This window comes from Cavia porcellus, unplaced genomic scaffold, assembly GCF_034190915.1.
Source record: "Cavia porcellus strain 051 isolate PalLab524CR breed Dunkin Hartley unplaced genomic scaffold, mCavPor4.1 scaffold_6, whole genome shotgun sequence".
In the NCBI taxonomy this organism is placed as follows: domain Eukaryota; kingdom Metazoa; phylum Chordata; class Mammalia; order Rodentia; family Caviidae; genus Cavia; species Cavia porcellus.
The window spans coordinates 40,132,303-40,150,502 of NW_026947489.1; the positions used below are offsets into that span (position 1 = coordinate 40,132,303).

General features: G+C 45.5%; 3 protein-coding genes across 5 annotated transcripts; all 3 read right to left on the bottom strand.

Annotated features, from left to right (window-relative positions):
• Nucleotides 1–1,444: 1,444 nt before the first annotated feature.
• Lenep (lens epithelial protein) lies at nucleotides 1,445–2,129 on the bottom strand. Its single transcript, XM_003475592.4, has 2 exons — nucleotides 1,847–2,129; nucleotides 1,445–1,761 (listed from the first exon to the last, which is right to left on the bottom strand). The coding sequence occupies exon 1, from the start codon at nucleotides 2,087–2,089 to the stop codon at nucleotides 1,904–1,906; it is 186 nt and encodes a 61-aa protein (XP_003475640.1). The 5' UTR covers nucleotides 2,090–2,129; the 3' UTR covers nucleotides 1,445–1,761; nucleotides 1,847–1,903.
• Nucleotides 2,130–2,549: 420 nt separating this feature from the next.
• Nucleotides 2,550–9,871, bottom strand: Flad1 (flavin adenine dinucleotide synthetase 1). 3 transcript variants are annotated; one of them, XM_003475591.5, is made up of 8 exons: nucleotides 9,715–9,871; nucleotides 8,929–9,141; nucleotides 6,164–6,908; nucleotides 4,925–5,072; nucleotides 4,456–4,554; nucleotides 4,185–4,374; nucleotides 2,827–2,900; nucleotides 2,550–2,744 (listed from the first exon to the last, which is right to left on the bottom strand). In XM_003475591.5, exons 2-8 carry the CDS (start codon nucleotides 9,007–9,009, stop codon nucleotides 2,609–2,611), a joined length of 1,473 nt encoding a protein of 490 aa, XP_003475639.2. In that variant the 5' UTR covers nucleotides 9,010–9,141; nucleotides 9,715–9,871; the 3' UTR covers nucleotides 2,550–2,608. The 3 variants fall into 3 exon arrangements, with proteins under 3 accessions (XP_003475639.2, XP_013014390.1, XP_063106502.1); XM_013158936.2 differs by lacking the exon at nucleotides 9,715–9,871 and adding an exon at nucleotides 9,457–9,701; XM_063250432.1 differs by lacking the exon at nucleotides 9,715–9,871 and having other exon boundaries at nucleotides 8,929–9,701.
• A 4,327-nt stretch (nucleotides 9,872–14,198) lies between these two features.
• Nucleotides 14,199–18,062, bottom strand: Cks1b (CDC28 protein kinase regulatory subunit 1B). Its single transcript, XM_003475590.5, has 3 exons — nucleotides 17,906–18,062; nucleotides 15,416–15,543; nucleotides 14,199–14,845 (listed from the first exon to the last, which is right to left on the bottom strand). Exons 1-3 carry the CDS (start codon nucleotides 17,962–17,964, stop codon nucleotides 14,793–14,795), a joined length of 240 nt encoding a protein of 79 aa, XP_003475638.1. The 5' UTR covers nucleotides 17,965–18,062; the 3' UTR covers nucleotides 14,199–14,792.
• Between the last annotated feature and the right edge of the window lie 138 nt (nucleotides 18,063–18,200).

An 18,200-nucleotide genomic window follows, 5' to 3' on the forward strand; every position in this document is an offset into this window, starting at 1 on the left:
TTAATTGGGATTACCGGCATGTACTGTGGAACCCATCTGGAAATATACTTTTTATTATTACTTACTTTAGACACACTATATTACTTTTACAAAAAGAGAAAATCCAATGCCAGGTGTGCTGGCATAGGTCTGTAATCCCAGCATTCTGGGAGGCTGAGGCAGGAGTTCAGGCCCAACCTGAGAAACTTAGTGAGTCCCATTTCACAATAAAAAATAAAGGGCTGGGGATACAGCATAGCAGCACAGTGCCTGCCTAGAAAGCGCAAGGCTTAAGAGTTCAATTGCTGGTACAAACTCTACCAAAATACCTAGAATTTCAAAATAAAAAAAGGGAGCTGCATGTACTGGCTCATGCCTGTAATCCTAGCACTCTCAGGAGACTGAGACAGGAAGATCGCTGTGAGTTCAAGGCCAGCCTGGGGCTACATATCGAGTTAAAGGCCAGCCAACACTGTAGGCTCATTATATGTAAAGAGACCCCTTTTCAAATAAAACAGAGCAAAACAAAACAAAACAACTGGGCATAGTGGCACACACCTGTAATCCCAGCACTCTAGAGTTGAGGCTAGCCTGGGCTATGCAGTGAATTCACAGAGCAAGACTTTATCTCCAAAAAATGAAACAAAACAAATAAGGACAGGGGTTTAGCTCAGTGAAAAGGTCCTAGGTTCAATCACCAGTTCCCAAAAAAAGGAAAAGTAAAAGCCCAGAGGAAAAGTCTTTAACTAAGAAGGACTAGTCCCAGGAAGAGAAGGAGAGAGGGAGAGGGCCCCATTTACCATTTCTCCACTCCTGTGCCCCTGTTGAGAAAGGGGGATGAGCAACAGCTGGGCTTCCAGTGGGGCCAGCAAATGCTGAGGGTGACCTCAAGGAAAGTTTGCACAAATGCATGGCTTGGTTTTAAGTTATGGAGGCTGTGTTTAGGCATGGTAGGAAGTGAGAGCAAGGTGACATACAGGCAGCCCTACCTTTGGGAATGACTCAGGGAAAGCATAGTTTGGTGGCTGCGAAGGAGAAGCAAGGGGTCAGGCTGTGTCTGTCCTGATGGCTACACCACACTGATCAGCCTGAGGGGCCTGCATGACCATGCAGCTGATTTTCTCTGGCTTTGTATTTGAGCTGGAGGTAGCTCTTGCAACTCACTGGCTTACTTCCTTCGTGAGCTGGGGATGAACTGTGCTTCCCCAATCCCCTCAGAGACAGTGAGCTGCCAAAACCAGGTGTCTTATCTGGGAAAGTGTTGAGTCTTCACACTATGGGTCTCCCAGAAGACCCTACCAGACTGAGCCCCACCTCATACACAGGTTGGGAGAAACATAGCCTTTCTGCTCCCAACTCAGGCCCAGTACATCAGGAAAGTGGGTCTTCATGTCACTCCCATCTCAGACAAACCCCTTCCCTCTTTTGCAGCTCCTTTTCTCATTTCCATTTAGGCAGTTAGAACTTTTTGGCCTCAAGGTCTATTTATTTTATCTATAGTCTAATGATTTTCAAACAGAGATCTTAGGGGCAGCCCATTCTTGAAACTAAGTGGTGTGGTAAGATCAACCATCTTGGCTGGTGGGCTTGCTGTGCAAGCTTGAAGGAGAGCCAAGTCTTGCTGGAGTCCTGCCCAGCAGGTCCACCAGAGGAAGGGGCTGGGAAGGGACACCCAGAGTTGAAGCAGGTCTGACAGATGGGACAACTCAAAGCTGGATCCACACTTCACTCGCTCAAGCCCATCCTTAGTCAGGCACAGCTGGCCCTGGAGTCTCAGGGGGACTACAGAAGAGAAGGGGGACCTGAGAGGCAGGTTCTGCCACACATGCTGCAGCCATGCCTCCTGTCTGTTTACCCTACTTCCCACCTGAGCAATGCCAGCCATGATGCCAGCAGGGAGAGGCGGTGGCAGTTCCTGCTGCCATTAATCCAGCAGCTCCTTGATACACCAGCAGCAGAGGAGGATGTAGGCAACTTCCTTCAGGGTCCGCTGCAGGCCCTCCCACCCTGTGCCCATTTTAATGACAGGCACCCGGAATCCAGCATCTCGCAGGACTCCTCTGAAGGAGAAGGGTAGGGCCTGGGCTAGGGGCTGGGTCTGAGGCTGCATGTGGGTGGCAGTTCCAGCAAGGGTGTGGGAGTTGTCTTTGCTGCCTTTTATCAACATTCACCCTCCCCCTCAGGCCTCATGACTAGAGACAAAGGCACCAGGGTCTAGCAAAGGAAGGTTCTGGGCCTGGGAACAGGCTGAGTCAGCCCCTGTGGACAGGGACGGGGGTGGGGTTAGCTGGAGGCCTGGACACTCCATCTTTCATCCTCCATATCCAGCAGCCAGCTTAGCCTCTCTTTCTCCACCCTTGTGGCACCCTGCCTGGTTGCCAGTTTCCTAGTGGTTGGCATGACTCCCGCTCCCACTGTCAGTGGGCTCTGGCTTAGCCTGATGTGGAGAATCACCCACAAGCACTATTTTCCAGCTGGTTCTACCCACCCCACCCAAGTGGACACAGCCAGAGCAGCTCAGAGCTGCCTCTCAAATCCCCTGGGCAGGACGACACAGCTAGGACAACAGGCACAGAGAAAGCCTTGGTTTATTGACAGTTTGCACCCAAGGCAGCCCACAGGAGGGAGATCACATTCGGGAGTTGCGCTCCTCATCTTCGTTCTCTAGTAGGTACGCTGGGCGATAGGTGGGGCGTCCTCCTGGGCTCAGGCACTGGAGGGCTGGGTTTCGCACTGTGTTTTCCCGACTCCCCAGCGAGGTGTACCTGCAGTGAGGAAATAGAAGGTCTTCCCATCCCAGCACCCTAATGTCTTCCCCACACTCAGTCTCCTTGTCTTGCAACCTACCCTTGGTCATACAGGATACAGTAAGGGACAAAGAGCTGACGCAGAAAGTCCCAGATGTTTCTGTAGGTCCAGTCCTGAGAGGTCAGAGGTAGAAGAGTCACAAGTGTTCCCTTCCCCGCACCTCCCCTTGCCATGCTGGGAAGGGGCCTGAGGCTGCTCTGCTCCCTGAGCCTGGGAGGGAGGATTGCTATCTGCTTCTCAGGGATATCTTGCTCTGTGCAGTGAGATCCTTAAACTTTCCACCCCTCTCCACTCCCAAGCCACTCTCAACTGAGAGATAATAAGCTCCAGGACAGTTAAGGACTGTGTGTGGAAGCCAGGCTGTCAGGTAGAACATTTTCCCATGATGGAAATGTTCTATATTGTTATTTATTATGGTGGTTGTTTGAGATATGACTAGTATAACTTTTTTTTTTCTTGATAGACCTGGGAATTGAATCTAGGTCCTTTGCTAAGCTACAATACTAGCTGTTTTTAATTTTTTTTTTTTTTGAGTGTTGGTAAATTGCTCATGCTCGATTTAAACTTGAAATCTTTCTGCTTCAGCCTCCCAGAGTACTGGGATTACAGATGTGTATTGCAATGTTCAGCTACTCAGTCCTTCAAAATTTTTTTTATTGTGCATATGTTATATTGTCCTGCTAGCATGTAGGCACATTCCCATAATTTCAGTACTCAGGAGGCTGAGGGAGGACTGCTACAAGTTTAAGTCCAGCCTGAACTACATAGTGAGCCTGTTATTTTTTTAAAAAGCAATTCCTAAATTACCCAGGCTGGACTCAAACTAGGAATTCTCCTGCTTCAGCCTCCCAGAATGGTGCTGTATACCACGTCTGGTCCTGAGTATTTTTTTTGTCTTTTGTCTTTTTGAGATAGGGTCTCACTATACAGTTGAGACTGACCTTGAACTTACTTTGTAGGGCAGGTTGGCCTTGAACTCACAGTGATCCTCTTGCCTCAGCCTCCCAGTGCTGGAATTACAGGAATGAGCCACACCTGGCTTTCCTGAATTCTTAACTGCATTTAGGAACTGACATATATGCCATAAACTTCATCTACTGAAAATATATTATAACCTAGTGGCTTTTAGTAGTTTCTATCTCATTTAAGTATCAGCCAATGGCCAGCGGCCATGATACTGGACAGCGTGGGTTCAATTATTATCATTATCTTCTCTACAGTAGAAAGCACTTGCCACTGAGTTAGTGCTCAGTGTTGGGAAATGGATGAATCAGCAGATGGCACTGCCTCCTTTGTGTGATGGGCCCTGCCAAGCCACAGACTCTGCCTTCACCCTCTGGAGCCAGTAATGGCTGACAGCACCAGAGACTAAAGGCACCAAGTCCTTGTCCCATTACCAGCAGTGGGTTGATGCGCATGAATGAAGGCCAGCCAGCGTCAGTGGGACTGAAAGGGCAGAGACTACAGGAGTAGGGGTCGGTCCTGCGAGTGCCCATTAGGACAGCTTCCAGCTGGGGGTGCAGTCTCTGCAGCTCGCCTAGGGCCTGCTTCATATCCCCCTCGGCCTCCAGCACCTGCAGATTATACCTTAGGAAAAAAAAAGAGTGGTATGGGTCAGAGCATGGTCTTCAAGCCCCTCTTGGGACTCCAACCTCCAGCCCCTCATACCTTTTGATGGTGTCCTGTAGAAACTGTTCCAGCTCAGGGAAAGGGGAGATACTCCGGATATGAAGAATCTGGAGGGGTTTTGGGACATCAGGAAACTTCCTGGGGGTAGGGGGAAGAATCCATAGGCTTGCCAGCATAAGCAGGGGAATGGTTCCCCCACAGAACTTGCTATTTGGCCAGTGGGATGACATCTTCCACTTCTCCCTTTTCATTATTTTAGTTCAGCTGACCCATTTCCATGGGCAGCCCACGCTGGTCTCTCAGTTCTGAAACTTGAGCTTCCCTGTTTCCAGTGTGAGATTTTTGGTACATGTTTTCACAGTGGGGAATGGAACCAACAGTCACCATGGCTACTTTCCTCCCCCTGCCCACCCATGAACCCCTTGCCCAACTGGCTGCTGGGACAGAGAACTGGGGAGGCCGAACAGGTGTGGGGTCTCTGGGGACCCACCTCCTGGGGTGGGCTCACCTCTGCACAGCAGCGTGGAAGAGGTGCAGGAGGGCAGTGCAGTCCTTGCCCCCATTGAAGCCCAAGCAGAGCTGGGTGAGGTGGTACCGGGCCAGGGCAGCCTCAATGATCTGGAGGGCGCTTGCTACCTTTTTTCCCAGAGAAGACCCTGCCACACAGTCAGGGAAGAGGTGTCAGGTGAATACATATGATAGTCGCATGGGCTACGCTGTCCTGGGTGAAAGTTCTCCAGTCTCCCGTGTTCTCTGGATTAAGTCTGAGTCCCTTTGTGCAGCCCACTGTGCCCTGGAGCCTGTCCCCTGCCTGCCACTCAGCTACTCTTCACCCTACCTTGGGTTCAGTGTCTTCCTGTGAGACTGGGACTGAAGGGTGTTCTGATTTTCTTCCATTTCCCTACACTCCATGTTGCTCATTTCCAGGCCTGCTTCATATTCTTGCCACCTCCTAGTCCAGCCAAATCCTCCTTATGATTTGGCTTTTGTTACTGAGCTCTTAGAGAAGTCTTTTCTGAGCGCAGATCAAGCCTGACTTCCCTGGGGCTGGGGATTTAGCTCAGCGGCATGAATGCCTGCCTTGCAAGGGCATGGTCAAGAGTTCGATCCCTGTACTGATAAAAAAATTAAAAAAAGAAAAGAAAAAGGGGCTGGGGATTTAGCTCAGCGGCATAAGCGCCTGCCTTGTAAGCAGGCAGTCGTGAGTTCGATCGCCGGTACCGATAAAAAGGAAAAAGACAAAAAATAAATAAATAAATAAATAAAATAAAGAAAGAAAAGACTGACTTTCTTGTTGTGGAGTCCGAAGTTCTTTTCATCACTCATTTTTTTTTTTTGAGACAGGGTCTCACTATATAGGCTGGCCTTGAACTCAATTGTGTAGGTCAGGCTGGCCTTTTAACTCATGGATGACCTTCCTGCCTCAGCTTTCCTAGTGCTAGGATTACAGGTGTGGGCCACTACACCCAACTCATTACTCACATTTTATGCACAATCACTTTCTTTTAAACCATTGGTTAAAAACAGCAGGGTATGTATTTATCCTGTTAAGCTTCTCCCCAACTCCTAGCACACAGCTGATTAAAAAAAAAAAAAAAGTAGGGACTCAAAGAATATTTATGAATCAATAGCACCTGTCTTCCACCTTCTCCAGATCTGTGGGAATCCAGAACAGGTCCTGTATTATTAGGCTTAGACGGGCTCCAGTGGATCAGGATGCATTATCCTTCCCCCAACATGCCCCTACCTGATTTGGCCAGTTTGTACACAGCCTCGCTGGCCTGCTCCACAGCGTTGGGCACATAGGAGACTAGTGACCCCTGGGGCAGATGGGCAGTCAGGTAAGCCAGGCATTCCTCCAAGGGCCCTTCTTCCTCAGAGTCCAGGGTCACTTTCACCTGATAGTAGTTGCTGCCCCAGTCAGGGTAGGAACCCAGGCCAATCTTCCCCTCAAAGTGGGCCTGGGCCTTGGCCAGGATGGGAGCAATAGAGGCCTCAGCAGCAGCCACATATAACTCCCTTGAATGGAACTGAACAGCTGTGTTCTGGAATAGGCCCTTCAGCCCCTCCAGCACCCGACGCAGCAGCTCCGGAATGCCTGGGAAGAGGTAGACGTTTCGGACGGAGACCAGTGGGAATCTGAAGGGATGGCCAGTGTGAGGATCTGTACCATAATGTAGGCGGGCAGAGGAGGGCACCAGCGACAGCTTCTCCCAGCCCTCCCCTCCTAGGGCTCTGATGGCTGCTTGCAGCTCAGGGTGTGGCTTGAGCTCCTCCCCAAAGGCCTGTGCCACTGCCTCAAAGGTGACGTCATCATGAGTGGGGCCAATGCCCCCTGCAGTAAGGACATGAGTGAACCGGCTGGAGAAAGAGGTCACCTCAGCTGCAATGGTGTTTACCTCATCAGGTACAACAGAGACTCTGCAAACCTGGACCCCCAGGGACCGCAGTGTCCGACACAGGAAGTATGTGTTGGTGTCCTGAGTGCGTCCCTAGGGGTTGGGAGAAGGATGAGACTGTCAGTGACAAAGGGCAGAGGGGAGATAGTTGCTTCTGTTTGAAGATGGAGTACTCTGCTTTTTGGGGGATACAACTTCAGGCTGTCAAAGTGGATACAGAGTATGAAAATCATTTGAGTGGAGTCAGGGATAAGGTGACTCAGGTTCCCTTCTTTGCACTTACATTTATGGATTCAGTCATCAGCTCTATGTGGATGACTTCCCACTTCCTCATCAGGCCTGACAGCTTTAGTCTCCTGGCTGAAAGCACTAATTACATAGCCTCACCATATCCCTGGCTGTTGTTGCTTAGGTCAAGGGCATCCTAGATGCTGTCTGCGGCCAGTCAGGCCTTTTATCCTGTTAACTCTGCTTTAGAAATCTCTCTCCATCTGCTCTCATCTGTCTGCACTGCTACCAAGTGGGTTATCAGCACCTTTCACCTGGATAATGGCAACAGCCTCCTGGCTGGGTTCCTGGCCTCCAGTCACCATGCTTTGCTGTCTTCTGAGGAACCTCCCTAATGTGTCACTGTGGTTACATCACTCTTGGCCTCAAAAGCCTTCTGTTGTTCTCAGCTGTATGCAGAATAAAGTTCACATTCCTTTGCAAATATTTGAGGTTGTCTATGATATGTACTCTATCTTCTTTTCCAGTCTCAACTTCTTCCACTTCTCTATAGTGGTTAAAAATTTATTCTAGCTGGGTGTGGTAATGGGAGGCAGGATTGCTATAAGTTTGAGGCCAGCCTGGGCTACATAGTGAGATTCTGTCTTAAAAAAAAAAAAAAAAATCCTAAAGTAAGGGAGAATCAGGCTGCAATCTCATTTCTGCTGTTTCCAAGTATGTATGTAACCTTGGCCAAGTTTCTCAACATCTATCTCTAAGTCTCAGTTTTGTAATCTATTAATTGAGATTTATAATGAAAACACCAATTTGATAAATTCAGTTTTTTTGTTTGTATTTTTTGATAGGGTTCACTATACAGTTTGGACAGGCCTTTAACTGATTTGTAGTTGAGGGTGGCTTCAGCTCCCTTCAATGCCTCCCAATCTTCCAGCCTCAGCTTCTGGAGTGCTGGAATTATACGCATGCAACACCATCCCTGGTGTTTTGTTTTGCTTTTTGAGACACCATATAGTTCAGGATTTCCTTGAACTCATTACACAGTCCAGGCTGACCTCAAACTCACAGTGATCCTCCTGCTCTCAGTCTCCCAAATGCTGAATTGTGAGAACTAGTAAAATCCCATGTGTGATGTAATAAGCACACTGCCAGGCTTAGTAAGCACTGGGAAAGTAGGGGTCAATATGACTATCACAAACTCGATGCAATGTCTTTTATTTTTTTATTTTTGTCTTTTTGAGACAGGGTCTCTCTATGCAATTCAGTCAGGCCTTGAGCTCACTTTGTAGCCTAGGCTGGTCTCGAACTCATAACGATCCTTCTGCCTCAGCCTCCTGAGTGTTGGGATTACAGGCATGAGCCACCATGCCTGGCTGATGCCATGTCTTCTATAAACAATTCTGATCATTAAGAAGGATTCCTCTCTTTCAGTACTTTTCTTTTAGCTCACTTATCCACTCTGCTGGGTTCCTTGAATCATTTCCAAATAGATTGGATATAACTTTTCTTTTTTTTGAGATGGGGTCTTGCTATGCCTCAAAATCACAATTCTCTTGGTTCAGCCTCCTGAGTAGCTGGGATTACAGGGGCATGGCACCACAACTAGCTTTGGATATAACTGAGTATCTGTACTTCTACTTATAGGGAGGGCTTCCAGTTATTGCTCTGTAATTCCTCCTCCACCTCTACCATACTGCTTGCCAAATTATAGGGACTTTGCTATAGGTTTTCCAACAGGATAATCAAAAGAATAAGGGTTACTTTTTCTCCCATTTGTTGGACTCATTTTGGAACCCTATTGCAACAGGCAAGGAGGCTCCCACCCGGCTGTGGAGCAAGCCCCTAAAGTCAGGAGAATGCCAAGCCCTCCCCCTCATATCCAACAAACCTTGAGAATCTCATCTCCAACAATGATGATGCCCGCTGTCACGATGCGCCCTTGGGGAAGTTCCGAGGTCCCAGATGCCATGGTCCTGCCTCTGCCCCTCTGCAAGGCCCTCCGGTAGCCACCCAGACCCCTAGACAGGGGTCGTAAGCACAGGGGCCCCGCCAGATCTAAGAGGCATTGAGAGCCACAGCCTGAGAACAGAGTCGAGGGGACCTGGAGAAACCAGAAAGGTCAATGGAGGAAAGGAGGAGGGCATATTCTTCCTTGGAGGCAGATTTTCGTCTTCTCTGGACCAGACCCTGGACAGTGGATTACTTTATTACTGTCTCTTTAATAAACGTTTTCTCAAGTCCCAAACCCTTACTCTCATAAGTGTTTTTTGTTTTGCTTGTTTGCGGTGCTAGGGATCTATCCACAGGCCTCACACATGCAAAACAATGGCTATCAATACCACTGAGCTACACCCTTCTAATGTCTTCTAAGCTCAATTTTAGTCTTCCTAAGTAGTTTGCTCTCCCACGAACCTACCACTTTAAATGTCTTCTATTTGCCGATCCGATCTCTTTAAAAGTTTGCTCTATCTCAGGCATTTGCATCTTTAAATGGCTCTTCTCTTCGGAACGTGTACCTTTAAAAATGCCCACCTGATCCCGGGGCTTGACCCCTTTAAACGCGCTCCGCCCTCCCCATACGACCAGAGCCCGGTCGCCTTCCCCTGGACCCTGTCTAGACCGGAACCCCTTTTTCTACCAAACTTCATAGTACTGAGCTCTTCCAAGCTCTCACCTGCCTAATTTGTCCCTTCACCAGGTCTTTCCTTGCCTCACGTCCTGGGGCAGCTTCCGTAATCAAAGTTCCACCTTATGCGTACCGCCCTCTTACTGGCTACTTTGGCTGTCGCTTAGACTCCTTTCGAAGGTCCTACTGGTGCAGCTGACTGTCGCTCTCCGGCTTTGTCTCCAGGCGGGAGAAATGATACTTTGTTATAGGTTGTTATAGGCAACAACCACGTGGTTATCCTCCTCCCGGAAGTACGGGGGTGGGCCTTGTTCTTGGGGGCGGGACCTAGGAGGTTTGGGACACGGAGGGTGGCGGGGGTGGGGGGTGGGGGGAGTGCGCTGAGGTGTTAGGGGTGCTGACTTCAACTAATGAAGGACAGGGAGGCTTGATTCTAGCCTTTGCTGTTTTAAAATTCTTGTGGGCATATGCTATTTGTATTAACTATGACTAAATTTTAAGGTTAAGGTGTCAGGGGCTGGTACTGGTTCTTTTTTTTTTTTTTTGCGGAAGGTGGACAGGGTCTCACTATGCAGTTTAGGTTGACCTTGAACTCGCTTTGTAGCCCAGACTAGTCTCAAAGTCACAATGATCCTCCAGTCTCAGCCTCTAAAGTGCTGGGATTATAGCCCAGTTAGCGTACTATACTGTCTAGATTGGTCCTGGCTTTAAGCGCTTCTCTATGCCTAATCGACCCTCTCCCTCCCCTGTAGCTGGGACTGCATAGGCACACCCTAGCGCCAGGTCGCTCTCTGTCTCTCGGTAGAAGGATATGGGAGAGAGACAGAAAATGTTTATTGGCATATCCTGTGGGGAAGGAATTTCTTGGAACAGGTCAGTAGTTAATGGGTGGAACCTTTATTAACCTCTATAGTGTAAATGGAAATGATCAAATTACTTAAATCTCTTTGACAGATAAATTTATTTATTTATGTATTTATTTATTTATTTATTTGTGGTACTGGGGATCCAACTCATGACCTCGTGCTTGCCAGGCAGGCACTTATGCCATTATGCTAAATCCCCAACCCCGACAGATGAATTTTTTCCACTTCTGATTTTCTTTGATTGACAGATAAATTTAAAAACACAAAACCTTCCTTTAGCTGGGTGTGGTGGTGAATAGCTGTGATCTCAGCACTCTGGGAAACTGGGAACAGGAGGAGCCTAGTCTGGACAAACTAGATACCATAAATAAATAAATTTTAAAAATACAGTTTTTTTTTTTTTTTTTGCTGGGCGTAGTGATGCACTCCTGTGATCCCAGTACTTGGGAGGCAAAGGCAGGAGGATCATTGCAAATTCAAGACCGGCCTGGGCTACAAAGTAAGCCGAAAGCCAGCCTGAACTGCGTAGTGAGACTGTCAAAAAGAAAAAAGGGTTGGGCCTGTAGTACAGGTACTGAGCTCAGTCCTCAGTACCACACAAAAACCCCTTCTCCTTTGAGGCACCATGCTCTAAGAGATGTTTAGTTCAAATATCACCTCTCTCAATTGTCTTGTAAGTAGGGAGTGAATCCTGTGTTGGCTTTGGATTTCTGTATCATTCTAATCACCCTGGCCTTTTTTTTGAGTATCAGAATTTGAACTCAGGACCTTGTGCTTGCCAGGCAGGTGCTTGTGCCTGCTGAGCTATATTGCCTGCCCCATCCTGGTTCTCATTTCAATTGTCTTGTCTAAAAGTGCCTTTGGAGGTAGCTGGGAGTTTGTTCTGGGTGGAAAAATGCTTGTTGAATTTTAATTTCATTAGGACAATTTTTTTTGGGAACCGGAATCAAACTTAGGACCTTGTGCTTGACAGGCAGGTGCCTTGCCGCTGAGCTGTATCCCTGACCCACTTGAATTTTATTTATTTATTTATTACTTTTTTTGGTCTTTTTCCTTTTCATCAGTACCAGGGATTGAACTCACGACTGCATGCTTGCAAGGCAGGCGCTTATGCCGCTGAACTAAATCCCCAGCCCCCCCCACTTGAATTTTAATTTTGTTGTTTTAAGACACTGTAGTTGAGGCTGGCTAGAAACTCAAGCTCCTTCTGCCAGTCTCCCTAATGCTGGGATTACAGGTATATGCTGCTTCACCCAGGTGAACTTTAATTTTACACTAATCCTCCAGGGCCTTTTTTGTATGTATTTGCTTTGAAACAGGGTCTTGCTTATGTAGTTTACACTGGCCTCCAACTATGGATCCTCTTGCCTCGGCCTCTGGAGTGCTGGGATTGCAGATTTATACCACTAATACTACACTCAGCATTTTACTGGCTGGGGGAATGGTGTTTTATTGAGATGTGGTCTGGCTCTGTAGTTCAGGTTGGCTCTAGCTCATAGTGATCTTCCTGCCTCAGCCTCCTGAGTGCTGGAATTACAAGCATGCTGGGTTATAAGCCTGTGCTACCATGCCTAGTTGAGGGTTATATTTTGGGGGGGAGAGAATTTTTCGATTTTATATTTTTGAAGCAATCTTTTTAATACGCAGATTATGATTCGGTAGGTTTGGGTGAAGCCTGAAATTCACATTTATCCTGTACCCATCTGAGGCTGATTTGTGGGCTACATTTTCTTAGTAAGGTTGAAGGAATGTTGCATCACACTTGCCTTCATCTTATTCTACAGAATCCTGTAAGAGAAACATCATGCTCAGAAAAATGAAGGGATTTCACACAACCATATAAGATAAAAAATCATCAGCTGTAGCTGCATGTGGTGATGCATATCCATAATTCCAGTATTCTGAGAGGCTAAAGCAGGAGGAACCCAAACTCAAGACCAGCAATGATAATTTAGCAAGATCTTGTGTCAAAAAAAAGCTGAGACTGTAGCTCTGTACAAAGGTCCTATTTTTAATCCCCAGTATCTGAGGGGAAAATACAACTACCATACCTATCAGCTCTAAAAAACAACATAAGCCACATGATCCAACATCTTTGTTTTAATAAAGATCATATTTTTGTTTTGTTTTTTTCTTTTTCGGTACTAGGGATCAAACTCACGACTGCCTGCTTGCAAGGCAGGCACTTATGCCGCTGAGCTAAATCCCCAGCCCCAATAAAGATCGTATTTGATTTCCTCTCAGAACAACTCTGCTCCAATCCTTATCCTCCACGATAATATTCCCAAGCTTAAGAGTACATAATCCTTTGGAAATCTTGTTAGTAACTTATTGTTGGGTCTCTCCCTCAGTTTATAATTTCAATAGGTCTAAGGATAGAGCATAAGAATTTGCATTTCTAATGAGCTTCCAGGAGATGTTGATGCTCTTAACCCAAGGATAACACCCAAAGAACTCTTCTAGAAGTAAGTAGATAGAAGACAGGAAAAAAGGGAGGTTTATACTTCTTTTTAGAGGATAAGCTATTGGTGAAATGTTAAGAATCTATACTTTTAAGTAAATCCTCTTATGGATTTACCTTTTCTTTTTCAAGACAGTCTTGCTATGTAGCCAGGCTGGCCTTGAGTTTGAAATCCTCCTGCCTCTGCTGTGATGATAGGTGTGTGCAACCATGCTCAATTTTTTTTAAGAGCTTAGTAGTGTCAGGAATATTTGAAATTACTATACCCAGTCTATGCTTCCTAGTGAATAAGTCAGAATCTCTTGCAGTGAACTGTGGGTGCCAGTACTTGCAAAGCTTCCCAGCTGATTCCATTGCTCAACCAAATTTGACCACTACTGAAACTGACTCCCTACCAACAGATACAGTGAACAGGTCATGGTGTGGTGGTTATAGGCAGACCTAGGAGCACCCTCTGACAGCTTCCTTTTTAACCTTTGCTTCCCCTCAGATGTGAAAGGCAGCACCCCTCACTGTAAAACACAGTTCATGAGATGAAGCTGTTCTTAATGTAACCTTGACTTCAGGCTAGTCATTTGAGTGAAATATATTTCAGGTGCTTGACAGCAAGTCTGTTTAAAGATTAAAAACCTGAGCTTGGGATAGTGTTGTACATCTATAATCTCTGTACTCTGGGAGGCTGAGACAAAAGGCTTATAAATTTGTTTTTTTTTTTTTGTCTTTTTTTTTTCATTTTTATCGGTACCAGGGATCGAACTCACGACCGCCTGCTTGCAAGGCAGGTGCTTATGCCGCTGAGCTAAATCCCCAGCCCCAAGGCTTATAAATTTGAACCCAGCTTGGGTAATTTAGCAATTCAGTAAGATGATGCCCTGAAATTTAAAAAAATTTTCTTGGTACCGGGGATCGAACTCACAATCATGTGCTTGCAAGGCAGGGGCTTATGCTGTGAGCTAAATCCCTGGCCCCTGTTGTTTTTGAGATAGCATCTTGTTAGGTAGTCCTAAGGTGGCCTTGAACTTTCAATGATCCTTCAGCCTCAACCTCCGGAGTGCTGGAATTAATAGGCATGCACTGGGATTATAGGCATGTCTGGCTTAAAAAAAAATTAAAAACGGTTAAAAAGGGTGATGTCACTCAGTGTGAAGTTGTTGGTTCAATCCCCACTATCAAAAAGCTAAGCAGAACAAAAAGCCAAACATCAACCAGGTTCAAATAAACTTCATTATCCCAAATAGCTGAGTTTCACCATCAAACTGAAGGGCATATAATTAGAACCACAATATAAAGTGATTGTCAACTTGCAAGTAGGGGGAAAAAAAAAATCACTGAATCAGATTATAAAAATTCTTTAATCAAGGCTTTAACATTGAACAAATTTCTCAAATAAAATGGAAAATTCTTAATACATTGAAACACAAATCCATAAATCACCATACATATAATACCCAGCAGGAAAACACAAAATAACAAGTCTACACAATCCCCATAAAAGCCACGGTCTGCTTCTTAGATGCTTCTTCCACCTGTCAGGTGTGTTCTGCTGGAAACAGAGCACACCGTGGCTTCTAGGGTCACTCTCTGCTGAAACTGCAACCCACAGAGACTCACATGACAGGGCTGTGGTGGTGGTGGCTCTACTCAAGAAGCAAAGCAAGGCAGTCACCAGCACAGTGTATTGAACATCTTTTAAATATCAAAGTGAGAAATGAGAAGGCAACATAATCATATTATCAGAAAGATGTCAGGCAGGAAGGACAGCTGTGGAAAGCTTGTGGCTGAAAGGTAACTTGCCAGCTTCATTTGTTTGGTTTCTTGGGTAGTGGCCGTCGGAACAGCAAGATGTGCGGCTCTGAAAGATGGAGGGAAATGTAAGAGCCATATTCATATCATCTTTGGACAACCTATAGCATATTCCACCCAGCTATCACTCACTCAGATCTTTAAAACCAAATTAAGATGTAAGCATATGGCCTTAGAAGCAGACTCTGTCTGTCAAGTACAGGATAGTTAATATCAGTTCTTTTACTGTGTTGCTATAGCCCTGGAGTGTCCTTTATTAGTTTTGCCTGGCAGCTGGGTGTCTGGTGTCTTATCAGGGAATATAATTTCCTTTGCTTATTTGGAGCACATCCAAGAATTTGCTTCTGATGGCAACAAAGCTGGGGGCTATAATCAGTGTTAAGAAAATGTACTCTGACTAAACTGAAGATTAAAAGAGGTTTTTCAGGTTATCCCTAAACTTCTCATTTTACTTTTATTTTTGGTCACTCTCATCTATTTAGATAGCAGGTATATAGAGGGGAGAACTTAGTAAATCATTTCCTCCTGCCCATCTATTGTTTTGGGTTACACATTCTTATTCCTTCATTCCCTCAGCATAGCAATGCTCACGCTATTTGCTTTTAGCTGTTACACTGACCTGGTTCATGGATCATATAATGGACCCATCCTTGACTCTGCTGAACACCAAGATTTCTCCATTCAGATTCAGACATCAAGTGGGTTTTAGGGACCAGCTTGGCTATATCCTTGGGCAACATGACATGCCTATAACAGAAACATGGGGAGGTGGGGAGTTTCTGTCAGTACTAGGAACCATTTATACACAAGTGCTTGTGTCAAAGAAAAGCAAAGTTATACCTTCAGGGGGATGGAAACTAGTTTCTGATGTCAGGGAATATATACATTCTTATCATGGAGTAGAGGCAGCTAAAATACAAGCCAAATTATGTAAATTCTTTTTTTTTTTTTTTTTATCGGTACCAGGGATCGAACTCACAACTGCCTGCTTGCAAGGCAGGTGCTTATTCCGCTGAGCTAAATCCCCAGCCCCAAAATTATGTAAATTCTTACAATGTATATTAAAAAGCACAAATTAATGAATAATTCCAAAGTGGGTGTCCAAGTTGCAGGCACTATGGATGTTTCTCTTCTTTTATGGGCCTCACAAATTTCTGCTAGAATTCACAGAAGTCTGTGGATTACCCACAAGACATTGGGAGCTCTAAGAAACATATAGTGTTAATAGGTAGAGGTGAATTTTAAATAGAATTAGTAATAAGATTTTTTTGTTTTCATTTGAGACACAAGTTTTGCTATGTAGCACAGGCTGGCCTCAAATTCACCACAATCCTTCTGGCTCACCCTTCTGAGTGCTGGGATTACACACATGGGCCACCATTCTGGGTGAGAGAAGTTATTTTGTGGAGCAAAAGGGCTTGTTCTAGAGTGCTGTGTGAAAGAGTCACTATAAAGGGTGAAATGTGACTGTCTATCTTGAATCCCACTTTCCTGACTCTGAAGGCACATAACAAGAGACTTGAGAAATTCCATGCTCTCCTAACCAAGTGTGTCTGCTTCAGAGCAAAGAAATGATTACTCCCATTTGAGTCATACTAATGCAGACAGACTTCACTATGCTCAATGAAAATGTACTAAATGTTCCTTCTATACTGGTGGCAAGAGTTTTTTCCCCCCTTGAAAGTCTAAATTTCTGAAAACTTAATTATAATAAGCCCCTGACACAACATTTGACTTGACCACATTTCAAAAAACCTTCTTAAGGCTGGGGACATGGCTCAATAGCATAAGCCTCTGCCTGGCAAGTGCAAGGTCCTGAGTTCAATTCCCAATACTAAAAAACAAAACAAAACAAAACTCTCTTCAACCAACTTGATATTGGTAAGGTGAGTTACACTTTCCAGAGAATGAAAATAGTGATTTCCTCTAGTCATTCACATGTCGTAAGCATGTATTTTTAGGCAGAGTTCAGATGTAGAGGAAAACACTGAGGATAAGAAAGTTCAGTTATACTGGCAAAAAGAAGGCTATATATTTATTTTATTTAGTTTTTTTTTTTTTTTTTTTTTTTTTTTGTGGTACCAGGGATTGAACTCGGGACCTCGCGCTTGTCAGGCAGGCGCTTATGCCGCTGAGCTAAATCCCTGACCCCAAGAAGGCTGTATGTTTTAAAAAAAAAAAAAAAAAGAAGGGTATATGTTTGTCAACACACATTATTATGGACTTAGAATTTATCAAATTCAAATGCTGCATTCAGTGCAAGGATGTTTCTCCTTCACCATCTCTGGCAGATGGTATCTTCCAGACCATTCCAATCAAGAGGCGTTTTTGTTTTTTCTACGTCTGTCTGGTGAAGAGTTCATTGCACCCAGTTGCCCGTAGAAGCTGCCCTAACCTTCGGTCCCTCCTCGGCAAGTCCGTACTGTCCGTCACATCCCGTATAAGCTCTAGTACAGCATGTGTCACGGCCCTTCTCAAGTCTGTTGGTATTTTCCACAGATTAAGTGTGTGAGTAGCAGAACACCTGAAACCTATAACTATCCCACAATTGTTCCAGTATTTGAAGGGCGTCTACTGGGCCCACACTCTTTTCTCAGGGTTCCTGGCCACCTTTCATTTCACTTTAGTTCCTTGAAACTCCTTTCTAAAACAAACCAGGCAACCAAGCCTTTTCTTTTCCATGAATCAATAAACAACATTTAAACTGTCTTAAAAACTCCTTCTTAACATTGAGGAAAATAGTAAATTTCAGGTCCACTTTTTCCACCCCTCCCAGTACGCTCTGTAGAATTGTGATACTAGCAATCTTCAGAAGGCAAGTTTAAGTTGTTCAATAAAGTTGCGAAAATGATTCTGAAACCCCTAAGGATGGAGATGGTCAGTGCAGTTATCTAGACTTCAGTCAACCGAGGGCCGACTTCAAATTTCACTTCATTGTTTTGAGCGCAGGGCCCACCCTTTGCGCAAGCGCTTTACACTTTCAAGTAATCTCGCACCCATCAATCTCCCGCGCATGCGCGATTCTGAGGCTTTGGTCCTGATTACTAACTCTTCTGTGCTCTCTTGTTAAGGCTCACGACCCCACTATGGACCCCGCACTGGCACTAACCTGTATTCAAACTCCTCGTCGTCGTATTTGTCCGAATAATAAATTTGTTTATGAGACATGGTCGCTCTGTTTGCCGGCCTTCAAACCCACACCACCAGCCTCCAAACTCCTAAGCGACACGCGTCCCCACCCTCTTTGGCCTCGCTTTCAAACACACCGCCCGCACTTCCTATTGGTTTCTTTGGTGTAAGGCGGGACAGTTCCATTTTGAAGCTTTTGATTGGCTCATATTTGCTTCTTTGTGAGCCCTTATTGGAGTGCAGTTCTTACATATCTCAAGTACCACCCTAGGTCA

Bases quoted from the DNA above. Each gene is read 5' to 3' on its own strand.
- Cks1b (XM_003475590.5), bottom strand. From the start codon at position 17,964: ATGTCTCATAAACAAATTTATTATTCGGACAAATACGACGACGAGGAG. The intron at 15,544-17,905 runs GTTAGTGCCAGT...TTTCTGTTATAG, and splicing joins GACGAGGAGTTTGAATACAG to GCATGTCATGTTGCCCAAGG. The intron at 14,846-15,415 runs GTCAGTGTAACA...TCCATCTTTCAG, and splicing joins TTATATGATCCATGAACCAG to AGCCGCACATCTTGCTGTTC.
- Flad1 (XM_003475591.5), bottom strand. From the start codon at position 9,009: ATGGCATCTGGGACCTCGGAACTTCCCCAAGGGCGCATCGTGACAGCG. The intron at 6,909-8,928 runs GTTTGTTGGATA...CCCAACCCCTAG, and splicing joins TTGGAGATGAGATTCTCAAG to GGACGCACTCAGGACACCAA. The intron at 2,901-4,184 runs GTAATGGGACAA...CTGACCTCTCAG, and splicing joins TGCGCATCAACCCACTGCTG to GACTGGACCTACAGAAACAT.
- Lenep (XM_003475592.4), bottom strand. From the start codon at position 2,089: ATGCAGCCTCAGACCCAGCCCCTAGCCCAGGCCCTACCCTTCTCCTTC.